This window comes from Amblyraja radiata, chromosome 10, assembly GCF_010909765.2.
Source record: "Amblyraja radiata isolate CabotCenter1 chromosome 10, sAmbRad1.1.pri, whole genome shotgun sequence".
In the NCBI taxonomy this organism is placed as follows: domain Eukaryota; kingdom Metazoa; phylum Chordata; class Chondrichthyes; order Rajiformes; family Rajidae; genus Amblyraja; species Amblyraja radiata.
This window is the reverse complement of record NC_045965.1, coordinates 7540233-7560271: the sequence shown is the minus strand read 5'-3', so window position 1 is coordinate 7560271 and position 20039 is coordinate 7540233. Positions and strand designations below refer to the sequence as shown.

The following is a 20039-nucleotide window of genomic DNA, read 5'->3' as shown; positions in this document are numbered from 1 at the left end:
AAATTAGTAGTAAAATTAATGAAGTCAGTGAGTTCTGACTTGCAGTCATCAATGTAGCGGGGGTAGAGTTCGGGGCAGTGTACGCCTGGAACTATTCATACCGCTGGGTTGTAAGCTGCCCAAGTGAGATATGAGGTGTTGTTTCTCCGATTTGCGTTTGGCTTCACTCTGACAGTGAAGGCTCAGGACAAAAAGGTCAGAATGAGGGGGGGAGTTAAAATGTTTAGCAACCAGGAGATCGCCTCGGCCTAGGCCGACTGAGCGGAGGTGTTCAGCAAAACGATCGCCGAGCCTGTGCTTGGTCTCGACGATACATGTTCTTCACTTCGTTCATCTTGTGTATAAAGTTTTGAAAGAAGGTTGGAATATTTTTGTTAATTTAGGCTACTGCTAGAAATTTGAATTGGAATTTCGGGTGCAATACCGTAAAATGTCACCTATTTCTTTTCTCCAGAGATGCTGCCTGACCCGCTGATTTACCCAAGCTTTTTGTGTATATTCAATTTAAACCAGTTCCTCCCTACACTGTAAAAGGATCATCAGAACATGAAATAAAATGCTACTTCCTTTTCTTTATATTTGTTCACTTTTCCTTTCAACAATGAGGCAGGGATTCAGGTTTTTGGATCATTGGGATCTCTTGTGAGGCAGAGGTGACCTATATAAGAGACACCTGAACAGGAGGACCACCAATATCTTGGTTGGGTTTAATTAGATCGGCTGGAGGAAAATACTGAAATCTAAAAGAGCAAGATTAGCAGAAGAGACAGGGAGGTGCATGGCAAAGAGAGGAAAGACTGGTGATTTAAAAGGTATTTATTTCAATGCTAGAAGCTTAACAGGTAAGGTGGAAGTGCTCAAGGTGTGGATTGGATCGGAGGACTGGGATATTACAGCCATAACAGAAACATGGCTAAGAGCAGGACAGAACTGGCAGCTCAATTTTCAATGGCTAGGAAAATAATAGATCCTCTTAAAGATCAGCAATGGCATATAGAGTTTGATTCGAGCAAGTGTTGGGAGTTGCACTTTGGGAGGTCAAATGTAAGGGGAAAATATATGATTAATGGCATGAGCCTTAACAGCATTTATGTACAGAGGGATCATGGTGTCTGTCCATAACCTCCTGAATGGGGCAACATAGATAGACAACGAAGGCATATGGTATGCTTGCTTTCATAGGTAGAGGCATTGTGTATAAGTGTCAGGACATCATGATGCAGCTTTAGAGATTAATGGACCAAGTGCGGACCCGTTGGGTCTGCTCCCTCAATACAAGATTCCACCACTCGTCCTCGGGCCGGCCCTGGCTGTAGACTGCAGACGTCATATCGGCCACCACCTGGGCTCCAGTCCAGGCCCCGACTTCATCTCAGGATTCATCCCAGACCCCGGACCCGGGCTCGTCTTTGGTTCCAGCGACAACTTCTTTCTCGGCCCCAGTCACGGCACCGTCCCAAGCTCCGGCCCTCACTCCAGCACCAAGATCGGCTCCAGCCCAGGCCCAGTCCCCGGGCCGGGTGCAGGCAGCCACCGCCACTCCTCGTACACCGCGAGCGCTGGAGTGCCCGTCCCTCCCGGAGTGTCCCGTCCTGCCTTGTGAGGGCATTGTGATGTCACTAGGATTTTTTTTTCCCAAAGTGGGTGAGTTTGGGCTGTTTCAAGGATCAATACTTTGGAAATATAGGTAGAAATGCGACGGGAAGATGTTTATCACCACCATGGGGAAAATGTGAGTAGGATTTGTGGAAATGGGAAGGCTGTGGCCTATGTATATTAGTGACTCATGTTATGAGTCATGCTTTTGTAGTTACGCCCACTAGTTTGTCAGCATCGCGGTTTGCTGCATTCCTTTAGTTTAAAGTGGAACTTAAAGAGGGAAATTGTATTGCTTTGTAGCCAATAAATTCTATATATCCTTATCTTGGTGTAAGGCCACTGTTATTATAAGGACTGCAATCAACAGCCTAGCGTTTGGAAGAAAATAGGAATTAACCAGATTCACACACACACACACACACACACACACAAACAAGACGAAGACTTTTAGTTATATAAGAGATTTGTTCAGCCGCATTTGGAGTATTGAGTGCAGGCCTAGTCTCCCCATTACAGGAAGGAAGTGGAGACATTGGAAAGGGCGCAGACAAATTTGACCAGTCTGAAGCCTGGATTAGGGGGTATTAGCTACAAGGAGAGGTTGAACAGATTTGATGAGTGCCCATACGTTGATTGAAAGGCCCCAGCCCAAGTTATTGCAGATGCAAGCCCAGTGGGACTTGGAGCGGTACTTGCACAGAAGCATGCAGGACAATCGTGAGTCATAGCATATGCAAGCAGGTCATTGACGGAAGTAGAAAGAAGACACCAGAGACAGAAAAGGAGGCCTTAGTTTAGGTGTGAGCATGTGAACACTTTCATGCATTCCTGTGTGCCATTGAGTTTGAGTTGTGGACAGACCACCAACTGTTGGGGCCAATCTACTCCCCTCAATCCAAACCATGTGCCCAGATTGAAAGATTGATGTTTAGACTCCAACAGTACATATACAGAGTGATCCACATGGCTGGAAGGAACAATATAGCTGATTCATTATCCAGATTGCTGAACGTAGACAAGCCGCAAGGGTCTACACTGGAGACAGAGGCAGAATCATTTGAATGATTTGTTGCAGTACATTCTACAACAAGAGCAATGTGAATAAGAGTAATTGAAGAAGTCAGACAAGGATCTAGCACTACAAGATGTTAGAGCGGATCCAAAGAGGTGACTGGGAGAAATGTCCACACAGGACATATACAGCTATCAGCGATAAACAATGCACAACTGGAAGGTGTGTGCTGAAAGGAAACAGTTGGCTCATGAAGGACATTTAGGAGTTGTTGGAACTAAACAAAATCTCCATACAAACGTATGGTGGCCAGGGATGGAAAAAGATTTAGACGAAGGAAGTAAATGTAACATCTCCAAGTTTGCGGATGACACAATGCTGGGTGGTAGTAAGCTGCGAGGAGGATGCTATGAGGATGTAGGGTGACTTGGACAGGTTGGGTGAGTGGGCAGAGGCATAGCAGATGCAGTATAATGTGGATAAATGTGAGGTTATCCACTTTAGTGGCAAGAACAAGAAGGCAGACTATTATCTGAATGCTGTCAGATTAGGAAAAGGGGAGGTGCAATGTGACCTGGGTGCTCTTGTACATCAGTCACTGAAAGTAAGCATGCAGATACAGCAGGCAGTGAAGAAAGCAAATGGCATGTTGTCCTTCATAACGAGAAGATTTGAGTAAGGAGGTCCTACTGCGGTTGTACAGGGCCCTGGCGAGACCACACCTGGAGTATTGTGTGCAGTTTTGGTCTCCTAATTTGAGGAAGGACATTCTAGCTAATGAGGGAGTGCAGCATAGGTTCACCAGGTTAATTCCCAGGATAGTGGGACTGACATTAAATTAAAGAATTGATCAACTGGAATTTAGAAGGATGAGTGGAGATCTTATAGAATCATATGCAATTCTAAGGGATTGGACAGGCAAGATGCTGAAAAAAAGTTCCTGATGTTGGGGGAGTCCAGAACCAGGGGTCACCGTTTAAGAATAAGGGGTAGGCCATTTAAGACCAAGATGAGGAAAAACTTTTTCACCCAGGGAGTTATGAATCTGTAGAATTTGTAGAATTCTCTCTTGAAAGAGAGTTAGACAAAGCTCTTTGGAATAATGGAATCAAGGGAAATGGGGAGAAAGCAGGAACGGGGTACTGGTTTTGAATAATCAGCCATGATCATATTAAATGGCAGTACTGGCTCAAGGGGCCAAATGGCCTACTCCTGCACCTATTTTCTGTTCCTAAAATGCTGGAGTAACTCTGTGGGACAGGCAGCATCTTTAGAGGGAATGGGTGACGTTTTGGGTTGAGACCCTTCTGCAGACCCGAAACATTCTCCATTCTTTCTCTGCAGATGCTGCCTGTCCTGCTGAGTTACTCCAGCATATTGTGTCTGTCTCCACAGTAAACCAGCATCAACAGCTTTCTCGACAGATAATATCGCAAGTCCGAGATAGAACAAGGTCGTAAGACATGACCTCCTGACTCAGACAAAGCTATGCTTATTGCATCAAATTATCCCATTCTTTTCCAAGGGCAAATAAGCTTCACGCCTTGAACTTTTTTTAAATTTCTAAATTTGATTTGTTTTTGTTTGGTAAAAAAGATGTGACATTAATTAATTACCTAATGGAAATGTGCAAAAGCACCGTGTGGGAAGGACCTGCAGATGCTGATTTACACTGAAGATGGGCGCAAAATGCTCTAGGAAAAAAAACTGCAGATAATGATTTACACGGAAGACCGACACAAAATGCTGCAGAAAAGAAAGGAACTGCAGATACTGATTTACACTGGATGCCGTAGGAAGGAACTGCAGATACTGATTTACACGGAAGATGGACACAGAATGCTGTAGGAAGGAACTGCAGATGCTGATTTACACAGAAGATAGACACAAAATGCTAGAGTAACTGAGTGGGACAGACAGCATGTGTTGAAAGAAGGAATGGGTCGAGCCCTCGAGGCACTGAATTGTTCCCTCCTGGGGACCAAAGATACTAGAGCTTTCTATGCTCTTTGCTATAGGATCTTTGCTGGGGACTGCGCTGCTCAGCTCTGAGATCAAAGATCTTTGCTGCTCAGGGCGCGGCTGCTGAAGGTTCTCGCGAGACGCGCTGCAGCAGGCCCGCGGCCATTGTTGTGAGGGAGAGAGGGGGGGGGGGGGGTAAGGTCAGGTTTCCATACGGACGCGGATATTCCCACCTGTACAGCCCGGGAATACCGGGAGAGTTTGCGGGCGCAACTCGAGACTCTTTCGGCAAGGACGACTACAATCCCCATCGTGCATTGCGATGGGGTGCCCATGCGCAGTGTCCCGTGTCTCTTCCGGCGAAGACGACGACATTCCCCATGGTACTTTGCGGTGGATGCGCATGCGCATCGGCCTTGAACTCTCCCTCGGCCACGACTACAATCCCCATAATACTTTGCGGTGAATGCGCATGCGCATCGGCCTTGAACTCGCCCTCGGCCACGACAACTACAATCCCCATGGTACTTTGCGGGGGAGTGCGCATGCGCGGTGGCCCGACCCGGCCCTGCAGGCGAGGTGCGTCTCGCGCTGCAAACCCCAATGGAGCTGCGATCAGTCTAGGGAAGGTTCTCGTACCGAAATCTCACCTATTCCTTCTCTCCAGAGATGCTGCCTGTCCCGCCGAGTTATTCCAGCGTTTAGTATCTGTCTTCAGTGTGATCCCAGCAGGCCGACCTCGCTTCCTCACGTAAAGTACTCATGCGTTCACCGTCAATCTGTCTGTCTCTCGGTTGTATTATTAAGCGAACAAAATGTTGCTGAGCCACAACAGCACTACAAAATGCATCATCACAGAAGGATCTACCAAGTTACACTGGCGTTTCTGATCCTTTCCGACTGTCTCCAGCGTATTCCCTCTGTTTCTCGTCCCCCTCTCTTCCCTCTCCCACTTGGTCTGCGGCACCTTAAGTGTATTGGGATATTGCTCACTTAAGTCTTTTTCTACTGTTAATTTTCTCAATTATTTATTCCGTTTCTTGGTGATTATGTTTTATATGTTCCCCACAATTGGAAATATTCTCACTTTACCAACTCTTCATAATTTCGAAGACATCCTAAGAAGTCATCTTTTAGCCTGTATGAGAAGACAAAAAAGCCCTGTTCTGTTCATCCTATTGTAGGCAGACAGAGAGAAAGAGAGAGCCCTTCGACCTAACTTGCCCACGCCAACCAAGATGCCCAATCTACGCTAGTCCCACTGCCTGCGTTTATCCCATAACCCTCTAAATCTGCCTCTCCATTCACCTGACGAATGTTGTTAGAGTACCTGCCTCAACTACGTCTTCTGGCAGCTCATTCCAAATACCACCCTCTGAGTGAAAAAGCTGCCCCTCGGATTCCTATTTTTCCCCTCTCACTGTAAACTTATGTCCCCGGGTCCTTGATTCCCCTGCCCCGGATAAAATACTGTGCATTCAACTTATCCATCCTCTTGATGATTTCATACACCACTATAAAATCACCCCTCAGCCTCCTGCACTCCAAGGAATAAAAGTCCTTGTATACCTAACCTTTCCATATAGCACAGGCTCTCAAGTCCTGGCAACAATCTTGTAAATCTTCTCGGCACTCTATCCAGTTTAACAACATCCTTCTTATCACAGGGTGACCAAACTGAACGCAATACTTGAAATGCAGCCTCAATAATGTCATGTACAATGTATATTCTGGTTTCATTCTTATAAATCTCTCCAGAGCCTCTTGCATTGGAGAACCTCAATCCATTTCATTACATAAGGCATCACAAAGGCCATTACAGTTGATAATATCCTAATCTCTATAGAGTAGGGAAACGTGACAACCTTACTTGTGTGCAGCAAGGTCTTGCAAATCGATCAAATGTTTTTTTAACATTGATTGGCCAATGCACTTGGGATAATATTCCTGCCCTTCAGATGGTGGCTTTGTTTGTGTTATTTTCTCGAATCTCTGCCAGTGTAGCATTCCCTTTATAGTGCACAAGAGTTATTGGTAGATTTTTGTCCTCTGATTTCTGGAGATCGAATCGGTACATTGTAGATTTGGGTAGAAGAGCCAGAGTTTACAATATAGTGGTGCAGTGAACATCGCACGTAATCTGGAGCCATCAGAGGTCTGGAGAGGACAATAAATAGGCTGCTGCATCGAGTGAAAACAGTTGCGGATCAATTGGATTATAACCTGTAGAACAAGAGGATTTGGGGTTCACTATAGGCGTTTTTCTTTGATTGCGTGGCTATTTTGAGAATATAGTGAATTTATTTTGTTGTCGTAATTGAACAGGATACCATATCCTGTTTGAGTACTTGAAAATTATTATATGTTTGTTCTTTGTACATATTAAATGTCCTAAATTAAGTGTGATGCAATAAGAATTAGCTGTGAAACATAAATCGCATTGATGATTTTGTTGTTAAATTTTAATGTCTCGCCTGCATTTATTGTCAATTAACAAGGCAATTAACCTAAATTCCTTTGTTACTTTGTCATATGTGAGATAACTATGGAGCACTTTATGCTACAATTGGTTGGAAAGTCATGTTTAAAAGTTATTGGTAGAAGTTTTAAATTTCAATAATTTTGCTGCATTCTTCTATCTGTTAATGGAAATCTTTGTTCATATAACAATAAATATTGAGAATGTAATCGGGGACAGTCAGACTGGTCGGAGAACCAGGAAGGGGGAACGATGGAGAGAGAAGGAGAGCAATGGTTACTTGAAGTTGGAGAAGTCGATATTCATTCCGCTCGTGTGTAAGCTGCCCAAGCTAGGTATGAGGTGCTGTTCCACCAATTTGCACTGGGCCTCACTCTGTCAATGGAGGGGGCCCAGAACAGAAAGGTCAGAGTGGGATTGAGAGGGGGAGTTAAAGTGTTTATAACTGGGAAATCAGGTAGGATTAGGCGGACTGAGCGGAGGTGTTCAGCAAATCGATCGACGAGCCTGCGCTTGGTCTCGCTGATATATAGGATTCCACACCTGGAACAGTGGATACAGTAGATGAGGTTGGAGGAGGTGCAAGTGAACCTCTGCCTCACCTGAAAAGACTGTTGGGGTCCTTGGACAGAGTCGAGAGAGGAGGATTAGGGACATGCGGTTGCAGGGGAAAGTACCTGGGGAGGGGGGTGGTTTGGGTGTCCCTTCCCACCAATTAACCTGCAAACCTATACGTATTTGGAGTGTGGGAGGAAACGGAGCACCCGGGGAAAACCCAGCCCGTCACAGGGAGAACATACAAACTCCATACAGACAGCACTCGTAGTCAGGATTGAAGCCGGGTCTCTGGCGCTGTAATGGGCCTGTTTCACTTAGGCGATTTTTTAGGCGACTACGGGAGACTATGCGGTCGCCACATGTGCGTAGGTGGTGCCGGGGAGTCGCCTTCATGGTCGTGAATAGTTCCCGCGTTCTTGGAATTAGTCGCGGCCTCATTCTGGTCCAGAATGAAGCCGCCATGGAGAATAACGAGAATTCTCGTGCCGTAGGTGCTGTGTTAGTGGGTTGCCAGGAGGTCGAAGGTTGTCATAGGTTCTCGTAAGTTGTAGCCGGTGCTGACCGGTGAATTTCATTGGCTCATTGGGGGGAAAAAAATGTAAACCGTATGTAAAGGAGTGATTACTGACACACTGTAAGCTTTACTGTGAGTTTAATATAGCACGTGGCACACACGTCCCAGCACTGACTGCATCCAGCCTTCAGGCGTACTGGAACCTAGTGGGAGGAACAAAGGGAGGATACTACAGTTATACTAATATGATGGGGCGTGGTTAGTGGTGATGAGGTAACTACATTATAGGTTGCATGCATAACCCATCTACATCCTTTCCCTTACAATTCAAACAAGTTACTACAGTGGCAGGTTTATTATACAGTACCTGCAAAGCTAAGCAAACTCTCCGTAGCGAGCCGGAGGTTTTACAATCCGACCCGAGCGAGTGCGCACAGCACCTTCATCCTCCCCACCCGAAAGAATAGGAGGAGGGACAGGAACAGAAACAGGAGGGGGAGAGAAGATGGGTGGGGAACCCAGCTTGAAGGGGGAACGGAGAGGCACAGGTGAGCCAGGTGAGAATGAAGGGGTAGAACGAGCTGAAGTTGGAGAGAGAGAAGACCTTGCAGGAGACAGCAGAGCCTGGGGAGCAAACCCGGGAGGAGCAGGGGGGGCTATCCGAGGCAAAAGGACCGACCGTGGCATGCAGGGAGCAGATGGTACGTTAGTGGAGGAAGGCTCGACACGCGATGGAGGGGTATACGGAACCGCAGGAGGTGGTTTGGGCTCATTGACCGCCAACAGGTGCTGGCGGCTGCGTCGGTATACAGTCCCTTCGAAATCCACGAGGTACGACCGTGGCGCGCTGTCAAACCCGACGACGGTGGCAAGTCGGGAATAGCCGGTGGGCGTCTGCAAGCGGACGACCTGTCCAGGCATCAGTGGCGAAAGAGGGCGGCAGGATTTATCATGCGAGCGGCGCTGGATCTCGTGCTTCTGGGCAATACGTTTCTGGACATCAGCAGGCTGCAGGACTTTGGGCATCAGGGACTGCTGGGCAATAGGCATCGGAGGGCGGACAACTCGGGACATGAGTCGCTGGGCAGGGGATCCCATGGTACTGTCTCTGGAAATGTTCCGAAGGTTCAGGAGACCCTGATAGAAATCCCCGTTCGAGAGGCGGGTTTGTTCAAGCAGGTGCTTAGCGCTGCGGACCGCCCGTTCAGCCAGACCATTGCTTTGCGGGTACTCCGGGCTGCTAGTGAAATGATTAAAGTTCCACTTTGTGGCAAACGCTCGAAACTCGGCGCTGGTGAACTGGCGACCGTTGTCTGTCTGCAGCCGGACAGGGGAACCAAACGTGGCAAAGTGGCGGCGAAGCTTGCTGATCACCATCTCGGAGGTGATGGCAGGGAGGAGGTCCACCTCGAACCAATTCGAGTAAGAGTCTACTAGCACAAGGTATTGCCTCCCACGCCAGTCGAAAATATCGGCAGCCAGAGAAGACCAGGGCATGTCAGGTGCAGGCTGCTGCAAAAGTGGCTGTCTTTGCTGATGCGGGGCAAGCGAGTGACAGTCCGGACAGGAATCCACCCTGGCCTTAATGTATTTAGCCATGGCCGGCCAGTAGTACTGTTCCTGGGCATGTGAGATAGTGGCATCTGCCCCGGGATGACCCATGTGGGCGGCATCAAAATACAAGCCATGCAGCGAGGCCGGGATGACAACTTTGTGTCCTTTGATAATAATACCGTCACGGAGGACTAACTCATCGCGGACCAAAAAATAGGGGTGGACGCTGGCAGGCAACGAATTCCGTTTGGTGGGCCACCCGCGCTTGATGACAGCAGCAAGCTGCTGCAGGTCGGGGTCGTTAGCGGTATGTTCAACCAAGCACTGCAGCTGGTGAGAAGGGACGAAGTTAACGTTCAATACCTGTAAGTCCGACTGCTCGAAGGGGTGTTGGTCGCAGGAGGCCCGGTGGGCCCGGGACAGTGCATCAGCCACATGCATCTCGGTGCCCCTCTTATATATGATTTTAAAGTCAAAGCGCTGTAGCTGCAGCATCATCCGCTGGAGCCTGGCAGGAGCGCAGTGTATTGGTTTGTTAAGTATCGTTACCAGTGGCTTGTGATCCGTCTCAACGGTGAACCTGGTGCCAAATAAGAAGTCCTTAAACTTCGAACACGCGAAAACCACCGCCAGCAGCTCCTTCTCTATTTGAGCATAGCGCTGCTCTGTGTCCGTCATGGTCCGAGAGGCATAGGAGATAGGCAGCAGCGAGTCATCAGCGTGGGGTTGCAGGCAGGCAGCACCCAGACCAAATCGAGAGGCGTCGCAAGTGACCACGATCGGACGTAGCAGATCAAAAAACTTCAGGGTAGGTGTGCTGACCAGCCTCGTCTTTAGCAGGTCAAACGCCTGCTGGTGGTGTGGAAACCATGTCCAGGCAATGTCCTTCTTTGTGAGCTGTCTCAGGGGTGCGCTCAACTCGCTGAGGTCGGGGATAAACTTCCCCAGATAATTCACCATACCCAGGAAACGCTGCAGACTGACAACGTCTGTCGGGGCGGGCAGCTCTGAGATGGCGCTGGTCTTTTGCGGGTCTGGCTTCAAACCTTGGGCCGTGAAAATGTGGCCGACATATGTGACCTCAGGCACCCGGAACTTGCACTTTGACCGATTGAGCTTCAAATTTATCTGCCGAGCACGGTCCAAAATCCGCCGGAGGTTGTGGTCATGTTCGGCCACATCCCTCCCATAGACCAGAATGTCATCCACAATAATCGCGCAGGGCAGACCTGCAAATAGTTGTTCCATTGAACGCTGAAATACCTCGCTGGCAGAGTTGATGCCGAACGGCATCCGTAAAAACTTAAACCTGCCGAAGGGCGTGCTGAACGTGGTCAGGTCCGTGGAGCGTTTGTCCAGTGGTATCTGCCAGAACGAACTTCTGGCATCGAGGACGGAGAACACAGTGGCTTGTCCCACCTGGGCGGCAACATCTTCGACAGTCCTCATGGGGTAGTGGGGCCGTTTAATCGCCATATTCAAGTCCTTAGGGTTGATGCATACCCGTATCTCATTTTTTCCTTTCTTCAACGTGGCGACCATGGTGGAGACCCATTCGGTTGGATCGCTGACAGCCTCCAGCACTCCCATGTTGACCATGTCCTTCAGCATATTCTCCACCTTGCCCTTCATGGCAAAAGACACTCTGTGGGGTGGACGGATCACAGGCACCACAGATGGGTCAGTCACGATCTTGTACACCAACGGCAGCTTCCCCAACTTGTCGTCGAACAGGTCTGGGTATTCAGATAGTGGATCCATCACAGCTTGCACCTCGTGGACCGTAGGGTCAAACGACACCAGACCAAGATCCTGGCAGGCCTGGTTGCTCAGCAACGTCACACAGTCACTGTCCAGAATGAAGAAAGACAGGTCCATGGAAGATTTCTGCAGCACGCAGTGGAAAGTCGCCCTCCCCACAGGTGTTAGTTCCTCTCCCCCATAGGCACGCAAAACAGAGCGGTCTGCAATCAGCAGCTCATTATTCCTTATCTGGTGGAACAGCTTTGTTGACATTACGTTCACTTTTGCCCCCGTGTCAAGTTTAGCAGAGAAGGACTTATTGTTTACAGTTATGTTCACAGAAGGATCGGGGAGGCGAGATCGGCTGTGGAGGAGAGTGTAAATACTTACATCTCCCGTGGAATAGCTGAGCTCAGAGTCGGGGGCAGCGTCAACAGAGGGCTGAGAATCCATCTCGCTATCAACTTGTAGAAGGTTGTTTAGGAGTTGTCTGGGAGCTGAGGGCACTTTCCCACGGGACCGGCAGGCAGCTGCAAAATGGTTTCTTCTCCCGCAGAAATTGCAGGTCTTCCCAAGGGCTGGGCACTGTGATTCTGAGGAGTGCACGTAGTTGCAGTTAGGACACTTCTGAGATCTCGGGTCCCGGGGTGTACGAACGGGCCGCGGTGGAGGGCGAAAGTTGTTCTTCATCCGTCGTTGTCCAGCAACACCAGTTAAATTTATGGCTCGGTTGTCAGACCCCCTCTGTCCATGAGGAGGGGTGACCACTTCGGCAATGCGGCACGCATGCATTGCCTGAGTCAGGGTTAGGTTAGGCCGTTGCAGCAGGTCGGCACGCAGCTTCTGGTCGATCATACCAATGACGAGAATGTCTCTGGTGAGCTGGTCGCGCATGGTTTCAAATCGGCACCGCTGGGCAAGGTGCCGCAGGTCGGCGATGAAGCATTCAACAGGTTCATCCGGCTGTTGCTTGCGTGAGAAGAACCTGGCCCGCTCCAGTATACGGTTGGAGGGCAGGTCACATATCTCCGCGAATTTGCGCAAAAGGCATACCGGGTCGTCGGCCGATTCAGCTGGCTCGACCGGCTGGTCGATGTCATCCAGGACCGCTGGTTCGTAGACAAAGGCTTGAGCTCTCTTCATTGCGTCGGGACCGGCCAGGTTGAGCAAGAGTGATGCTTTGACCGCGGCTGGGTCGTTCCGGTGCGCAATATTGACGTAGTGAGTGTAGTCCATCACAAAAGTCGACCATCGCTCCGCAATGTCAGCGTCGAAGACAAGGGGAGATGGCTTTTGGCATGAGGATGCCATATCAAGGGAAACCCAACACTGGGCACTAACGGGGACAAAATAAATGAAAACCGGTAAACGGGAAATGCGAGTTTTAAACTTCTGACACCATGTAAAGGAGTGATTACTGACACACTGTAAGCTTTACTGTGAGTTTAATATAGCACGTGGCACACACGTCCCAGCACTGACTGCATCCAGCCTTCAGGCGTACTGGAACCTAGTGGGAGGAACAAAGGGAGGATACTACAGTTATACTAATATGATGGGGCGTGGTTAGTGGTGATGAGGTAACTACATTATAGGTTGCATGCATAACCCATCTACACCGTAGTTTTCAGAAGCAAGGATAATCGACTGGTAATGTTAATGTCCGCCGAGCTTCACAGCCGTGTATCTCTGGCTTCTTAAAAGTTGTCTCCACTTCTTCTCCCCACCCCCTCTTCGGCCCCCCCACCCTCTTTTAAAGGACTCAAGTGACCCTTCCCATACACTGTGCTTTTACTGTCTTAATTACAGCGCCAACCTTCCTGTTCATCGTGGTGTGTGTCTGTATCACATTGGCTTTGCACCGTGTGGATTTCACTCAGACAGTGCTCCCCCCGCTTGCCCTGTCCCCCGCCTGCATAACTGGCTGGTGAAGGATGCGATGTGTGTGTGTGTTCCACTCTGACAGTCGCCTTTCCAGTCGCCGTTTTTTCAGCCACGACCTGCCACGACTTGATAGTCGCCTGAAAAATCGCCCAAGTGGGACAGGCCCATAAGACAGCAACAATCGCTGTGCCACCAGATCTATCAGATCTACTGACTATTATATACCAGTACTTTTAGTTATAATTTCAGGTTTAAGCAGCATTTGTTGTCTGCATTTCAGTTCCTGATTTTTTTAATTCTCTCCTTCCTAAATTGAATTTTCCCTTGCTTACACTCCTCCAGAGAGAGAAGCCGCAATCAACTAGCATTTATTTCCTCTTTTTGAAAGTACTGAAAGCAATTGTTATCTGATCAAATCTTAGTTGCCACCCTGTTATACACACTATAATTATTCTCCACACCCATCTACTTTGTTTGTAATTTAAAACCTGTTTACTTCCTTTTCCAGTCCTGATGACAGGTAATTGATGCGAAATGTCACCAGCAACTCCGCCTCGCCTCCCCTCTCCACCGCCAACCAGCGGGCGGGAGCCATCGCCTCACCTGAGTTCCAGGCTCAGCACCAGACCCACAGCCTCCACTGCAGACTCCAACACCACGAGGCCTGACTCTGCTGGGTCCAACTGCTTTCTCCCCCCTCCCTCCTACCTACCTCGGGGAACCTCAGTCGTGATGGGTCTTCCCTTTCCCTCTCTTTTAAACCGGTTACCCCCACCACACCCATTGTTTCTGCCTGCGGCCAAATATCAAACCATGCACCTAGCTCTTCCTGCAATGAATTTGAAGACATAATTTAGGAATGTAATTGACTAAATACCCTTCCTTAGCCGAACTAACATTATTGAAGAATTTGCTCTCCCCAGTCTAATTTGAGACCTCTTAATAGAGGCATCTAACATTTTAAAAGGCTTTTAAAAAGTATTCTTAAGTCCAAAGTTAAACATAATTACAGTTTGAATTAATGTTTCCCTTTAACTTTGCAGGAAAGTGAGCGTTAAAGTATGGAGTTCAATTTGAAATACATTTCGCTGGGAATTTTAGTATTTCAGACGACCAGTCTCGTTTTAACCATGCGTTACTCACGTACTTTCAAAGAAGAAGGACCCCGTTATCTGGCATCAACTGCAGTTGTCATTGCTGAGATGATGAAGATTGTAGCATGTCTACTATTAGTTTATAAGGATTCTAGTACGTACACTATTTAGTATACTTGTTTAAATTTGCTGTATTTCATGAAGCATTGGACATGAGATGAAACAATGGAATCTCATCGGTAAATGCTGATGTACATTTGATGGATGCCTTCGGGTTTTCGGTGAGTGTCACCTATCCCAATATAGAGCTTTTGGAGATCGGTGAGTAGAAAAGCTGAGTTTCATATGAAATGTGTTGAGCAGTGAAACGTGAACTGTTTTGCTGTACCCTTCACTTGCAACACTTTCTCCACTTCATTCACTATCTTTTAATAAGTACATAGAAATTCATTATTTTTGTTTCTGTTTTACTACTTTTTACTGCTGCTAGAATTTCAACATTACCATAATCATTAACTTCAGTTTTATAAATTGTTTAAACAATAATTGTGTCTCTATGTCATAGTATAAACAAGACTAATTTTGTGCTGTTTTCTCACTTTTAGGTTATAGTCTTAAGGGATTAAATAGAGTATTACAAGATGAAATTATTAACAAACCAATGGAGACATTAAAACTTGCCATTCCTTCTGGAATCTACACCCTTCAGAACAACCTCCTTTATGTAGCATTATCTAATTTAGATGCAGCAACGTATCAGGTACAATATTAGCTCCTTTTCTACTCTTGTGATCCTGCACTGTGCACTGTTGGAGGTATATGAAGGCATGTCTTGTGAATGAAAATATTTTGTATTGTTTTTCTTAATGACATTTGATAAAATCCCTGGGCATGCATCTTTCAAAAATAAATAAATTATAACAAATTAGCTAATGCGATTCAAATTTGAATTGAAAGCAAATGAAATAATTGGAGCAAGTGATGGTAAGCAATGGAACGTTCAAGGTGTGTTATTTATAGGAATTGTAAAAAGTATTCAGCAACAACATCTAGTATTTGTACAATAATTTTAGACTAGTAAACCATTACAAGGCAATTAATAGCATAAAGAAACAAATGTTAGTGTCGCCACAGAAGATAATATGAACGAATCAAGGTAATTCTCTGGATGGCCTCTAAAGAAGGGGAGGGTGGAGAGAAAGAGAGAGGGGGCGGAGAGAATGAGGGATGAGCGAGAGACAGATTTATGGAAGGAATTCTACAGGTAAGACCTTGGGCAACTATAATTAAGTACTTTAAAACCAAGCATGTAGAAAAATGAAGTTTGTATGGTTGGAGGAAGTTGAGTGGTGAAGAAGCCACAGTTATGAGAAGTTACAAAGAAGATAATTTTTAAATGTAAGAGTTGTCAGAAATCGTGGAATTCTGCAGAATTTTAGTAGATTTTCTGTACAAAACAGTGCAACCCCAAATGAAGCTTTTAAAGAAGCATGATACTATTTAGGCTTTATAGGGAATTGGGGATTAAGGAATGATTAGTAGAATGATTTATTAAAATTAATTCAATTATCCATGTATATACAGCTTTATTTATTGTAATATGGGTGGAGCCATAGACAATGTTTGAATAATGAATGCGAGTGTAGATTGTATTTGTAAATACTGGAAATATATCCACTGTTACATGTTTTTCTCTCGTATAGGTTACTTACCAGCTTAAGGTGCTCACGACAGCTTTGTTTTCTGTGACTATGCTTGGAAAAAACCTTGGTGTTTATCAATGGCTCTCCCTCTTGACGTTAATGGCCGGAGTTGCACTTGTACAGGTATGAGTAATGAGATCAAAGGGTTTTGAAGAAAGTTTGTAACTAATTCTAAAATTTTAATTTGGAAACATGGATTTTTAGCAACAATTGATGTTCTAAGGGATGTAATTTTTCTCTAATGTTTTGCACTAGATTTTGAATATTAATTTTAAAAGACATGCAGATTTAAAGTTTACTGAACTTGTTCTAAAACCATATGTAGTATGGAAATGCCAATTTTATGAAGAGCTGCAACCTTAGTTTCAAGCTTACTCTTATTTGGTCTAGTTTACGACAAAACACAAAAGTGTATACAGTGCCCTCCATAATGCTTGTAATCGCTCAGGTGTGTTTAATTGCCTCCTTAATGCAGGTGTAAGAGAGCTCTCAGCACCTAGTCTTTCCTCCAGTCTTTCCGTCACCTTTGGAAAAAATGTGATGGAAAGACTGAACCAAAATGTGTAAAAATGGCCTTTATTAAAATCTGACAATGTGCACTTTAACCACATGTGATTTTTTTTTCTAATACAAATCTCAAATTGTGGAGTACAGAGGCAAATAGAATTAGAGTTAGAATTAGAATTAGAATTACCTTTATTGTCATTCAGACCTTACGGGATGAACAAAATTTCGTGCCTGCAGTGATACATACAATAATACAACAATAAACAACAATAAACACAAATTAACATCCACCACAGTGAGTCCTCCAAGCACCTCCTCACTGTGGTGGAGGCAAAAATCTTAGGGCTGCAGTCTCTTCCCTCCTCTTCTCCCTCTGCGCTGAGGCGATACCCCACCGGGCGATGGTACAAACAGTCCCGCGGCACACCGAACCCCGCAACGGGCCGGCTCAAACACCGCGGCCCGGGGTGGTCGAAGCTGCCGCCCTCCAGTACAGCGGACGCAGCTGCTGGCCCGCGGCTGAACCCTGGACTCAGGTCACCGCTGCCAGAACGCTGTCCCAGCCACCGGAGCACCGTTCCAGCCTCTAGCCGGATCGCCCTCACGTGAGGGCCGCTCCGACGGGAGCGCCGTACCTCCCTCGAGCTGGGACGCTCCGACGGGAGCGCCATACCACCCTCGAGCTGGGCCGCTCCGACGGGAGCGCCATTCCACCCTCGGGCTGGGCCGCCCCAACAGGAGCGCCATTCCACCCTCGGGCTGGGCCGCCCCGACGGGAGCACCATTCCACCCTCGAGCTGGGCCGCTCCGACGGGAGCGCCATTCCACCCTCGAGCTGGGCCGCTCCGACGGGAGCGCCACAGCCCCTCACGGGAGAGTCTCAGCCCCGCGCCAGGCCGCCCTCACGGGAGCGTCACAGCCCCTCACAGGAGCGCCGTTCCAGCCCCGAGCCGGACCGCCCTTGGGCAAGTCCTGACTGGCTCTGCCTCCAGAGTCTCGAGGTCGCCAGCTCCGCCATTAGGCTTCAGCGCAGACGGAGGCAGAGAAGGGGGATACGACAATAAAGTCGCATTCCCCCGAAGGGAGAGACAGCAAGCCCCGTTTCAACCCCCCCCCCCCCCCCCCCACATAAACACAACCTAAAAACCAAAAACTTAACTAGACAAAACGGAAAAAAACAACACAAAAAAGTAAAAACAAACGGACTGCAGGCGAGCCGCTGCTGCCAGGGCAGCGCCGCCACTTCCGGATAAATAAATAAATGACGGGTCTTTGTCCCAAACATTATGGAGGGCACTGTAGCTGTTTGAGCAGAAAGTTAAAGTTGCACATCAAGATCACGAGCCCATTCAATGGGCTTGGGTGAGATTGTATAGACTGATGAAATGCCAGAGTAAAATGAGCTGTTAGGACAAGAATTTTTGCTTTGATTTGTACATTTTACTTACCAGTTCTAGACGTAAGTGTTCTGTAGATATTATCATACAGTCAAGTATGTCCCTTGGTAGAGGTACATATTCCACCTCTCATTGCTATGTTCCAAAGTTCCCACTTGCTTTAAAGCTTTATAGTAATGGTGCCCACGAAGGATGAGGTGGCATGCTTCAATGATTACAGACCCATGGCGCTAATGTCTGTGGTGATGAAGTACTATGAGAGATTGGTATAATCTCCAATCTTAGTTGAGAGGTCTGGATCCATTATAATTTGCCTATCGTCACAATAGATCAGCAATCTCGCTGGCTCTCCACTCTGCACTGGACCACTTAGACAATAAGAGACATGTATATCAGGCTGTTCATCGATGTTCAACACCATCATCCCTTCCAAACTTATTATCAAATTCTGGGAACTCTGTTTCTGCTCAGTTTAGCAATTGGATCTTTGACTTTCTCACCGGCAGACTACAATCGCAATTAATTGGCAACAGTACTTCTTCCTCGCTAACCATCAGCACAGTAGAACTTCAAGGTTATGTGCCGTGTCTCTTAACTCCTACACTCTCTATACCCATTTCTGTGTAGCCAGCAAATGGGAGGGAGATTAAAAATCTGATTGAATGGTGCCAGAACAATAATCTTGCTCTCAATGTCAGCAAGACCAAGGAGCTGATTGTTGACTTCAGGAGGGGAAAGCCAAGGATTTACAAACCTGACTGCATTGATAGGATGACGGTGGACAGAATCGTCTGGTTCAAGTTCCTGAATATATCTCTGTAGATACGTTCAGATCCCTGTGCACATTGATGTAATCAAAAAGAAAGCTCATCAGTGCTCTACTTCCTTAGAAGATTGAGGAGAATCGATATGTCGACAAACTTCTACAGGTATATACTGACTGGTTGCATCACCATCCGGTTCAGCAATTTGAATGCTCAGGAACAATGACAGAAAGTGGTAGTTGCTGAGGTCAGTGTTATGTGGTGTTCAGGAACCTGATAGTTGCTGTTAAGAAGCTGTTCTTGAATCCGGTAGTGATGGTTTTCAGGCTCCTGCATCTTCTTCCTGGTGGTAGGGGCTAAATGTGAGTGTGGCCATGGTGGTGTGGGTCTTTTGATGATATTGGCTGCCTTTTTGAGGCATCACCTCCTATAGATCCCTTTGATGGTGAGGAGATCAGTATCTGTGATAGACCAGGCAGTGTCTACCACTCTGTCATCTCATTTGTTCTTGAGCATTTGAGTTGCTGAACCAGTCGGTATGTTCTCTATCATATATCTTGTAGTTTTCTGAGGTCCCCTGGAGGACCACTACCACCCTGATGCCAAAAAAAAACAAGATATTAATGACTGCTTTCCGGTAACTCTGACATTCACTATCATTAGGCGCTTCAAGAGACTTGTGATGGTGTACATTATCTCCAACCTTGAATCACTACATTGTGTTAACCATCGCAACAGGTGCATAGCAAACACCATCTCCCTGACCATACACTCATCCCTGGAACATCTCGATAATAAGACACCTACGTCAGAATCCTATTTATTGACGCACAATGTGCTGAACTCAGCGGGTCAGGCAGCATTTGTGGAGGGAATGGATAGGCAACTTTTCAGGTTGGGACCCTTCAGGAGGAGTGAAGAAAGCTGAAAGAGGTGGGGGTGGACAAAACCTGACAAATTATAGGTAGATGAGGGTGAGGGGGATATGATCAATATTACAGCACCTTTGTAAAGAAGGAACCGATGCCAGACGTTGTCTGTCCATTCCCTCCATAGGTGCTGCCTGACCCGCTGAGCTACTCCAGCACTTTTTGTTGATCATGATTCCAGCATCTACCATTCCTTACGTCTTCTATTTAATGGTTAGAGCTCTGCCTTCAATACCATAATTCCATTCAAACTCCTGGGCCGAGGAGCTAGCACCTCTCTCTGCCACTGGATCCTCGACCTTCTGACCCATAGACTACAATCAGTGAGGATAGGTGACAT

The 20039-nt window shown here is 47.0% G+C and overlaps 1 protein-coding gene across 2 annotated transcripts in view; it reads left to right on the top strand.

The window, feature by feature from the left end:
- Positions 1 to 5114: 5114 nt before the first annotated feature.
- slc35a3 (solute carrier family 35 member A3) overlaps positions 5115 to 20039 on the top strand; it is a 31643-nt gene continuing 16718 nt past the window's right edge. Inside the window, exons 1-4 of one of the 2 annotated variants that reach the window (XM_033027945.1) lie at positions 5115 to 5324; positions 14349 to 14553; positions 15005 to 15159; positions 16103 to 16225. In XM_033027945.1, the coding sequence (XP_032883836.1) occupies positions 14367 to 14553; positions 15005 to 15159; positions 16103 to 16225 (465 nt within the window). In that variant the 5' untranslated portion in view covers positions 5115 to 5324; positions 14349 to 14366. Of the gene's footprint in view, positions 5330 to 14348; positions 14554 to 15004; positions 15160 to 16102; positions 16226 to 20039 lie in introns of both variants that reach the window. The other variant, XM_033027944.1, reaches the window with a different exon arrangement.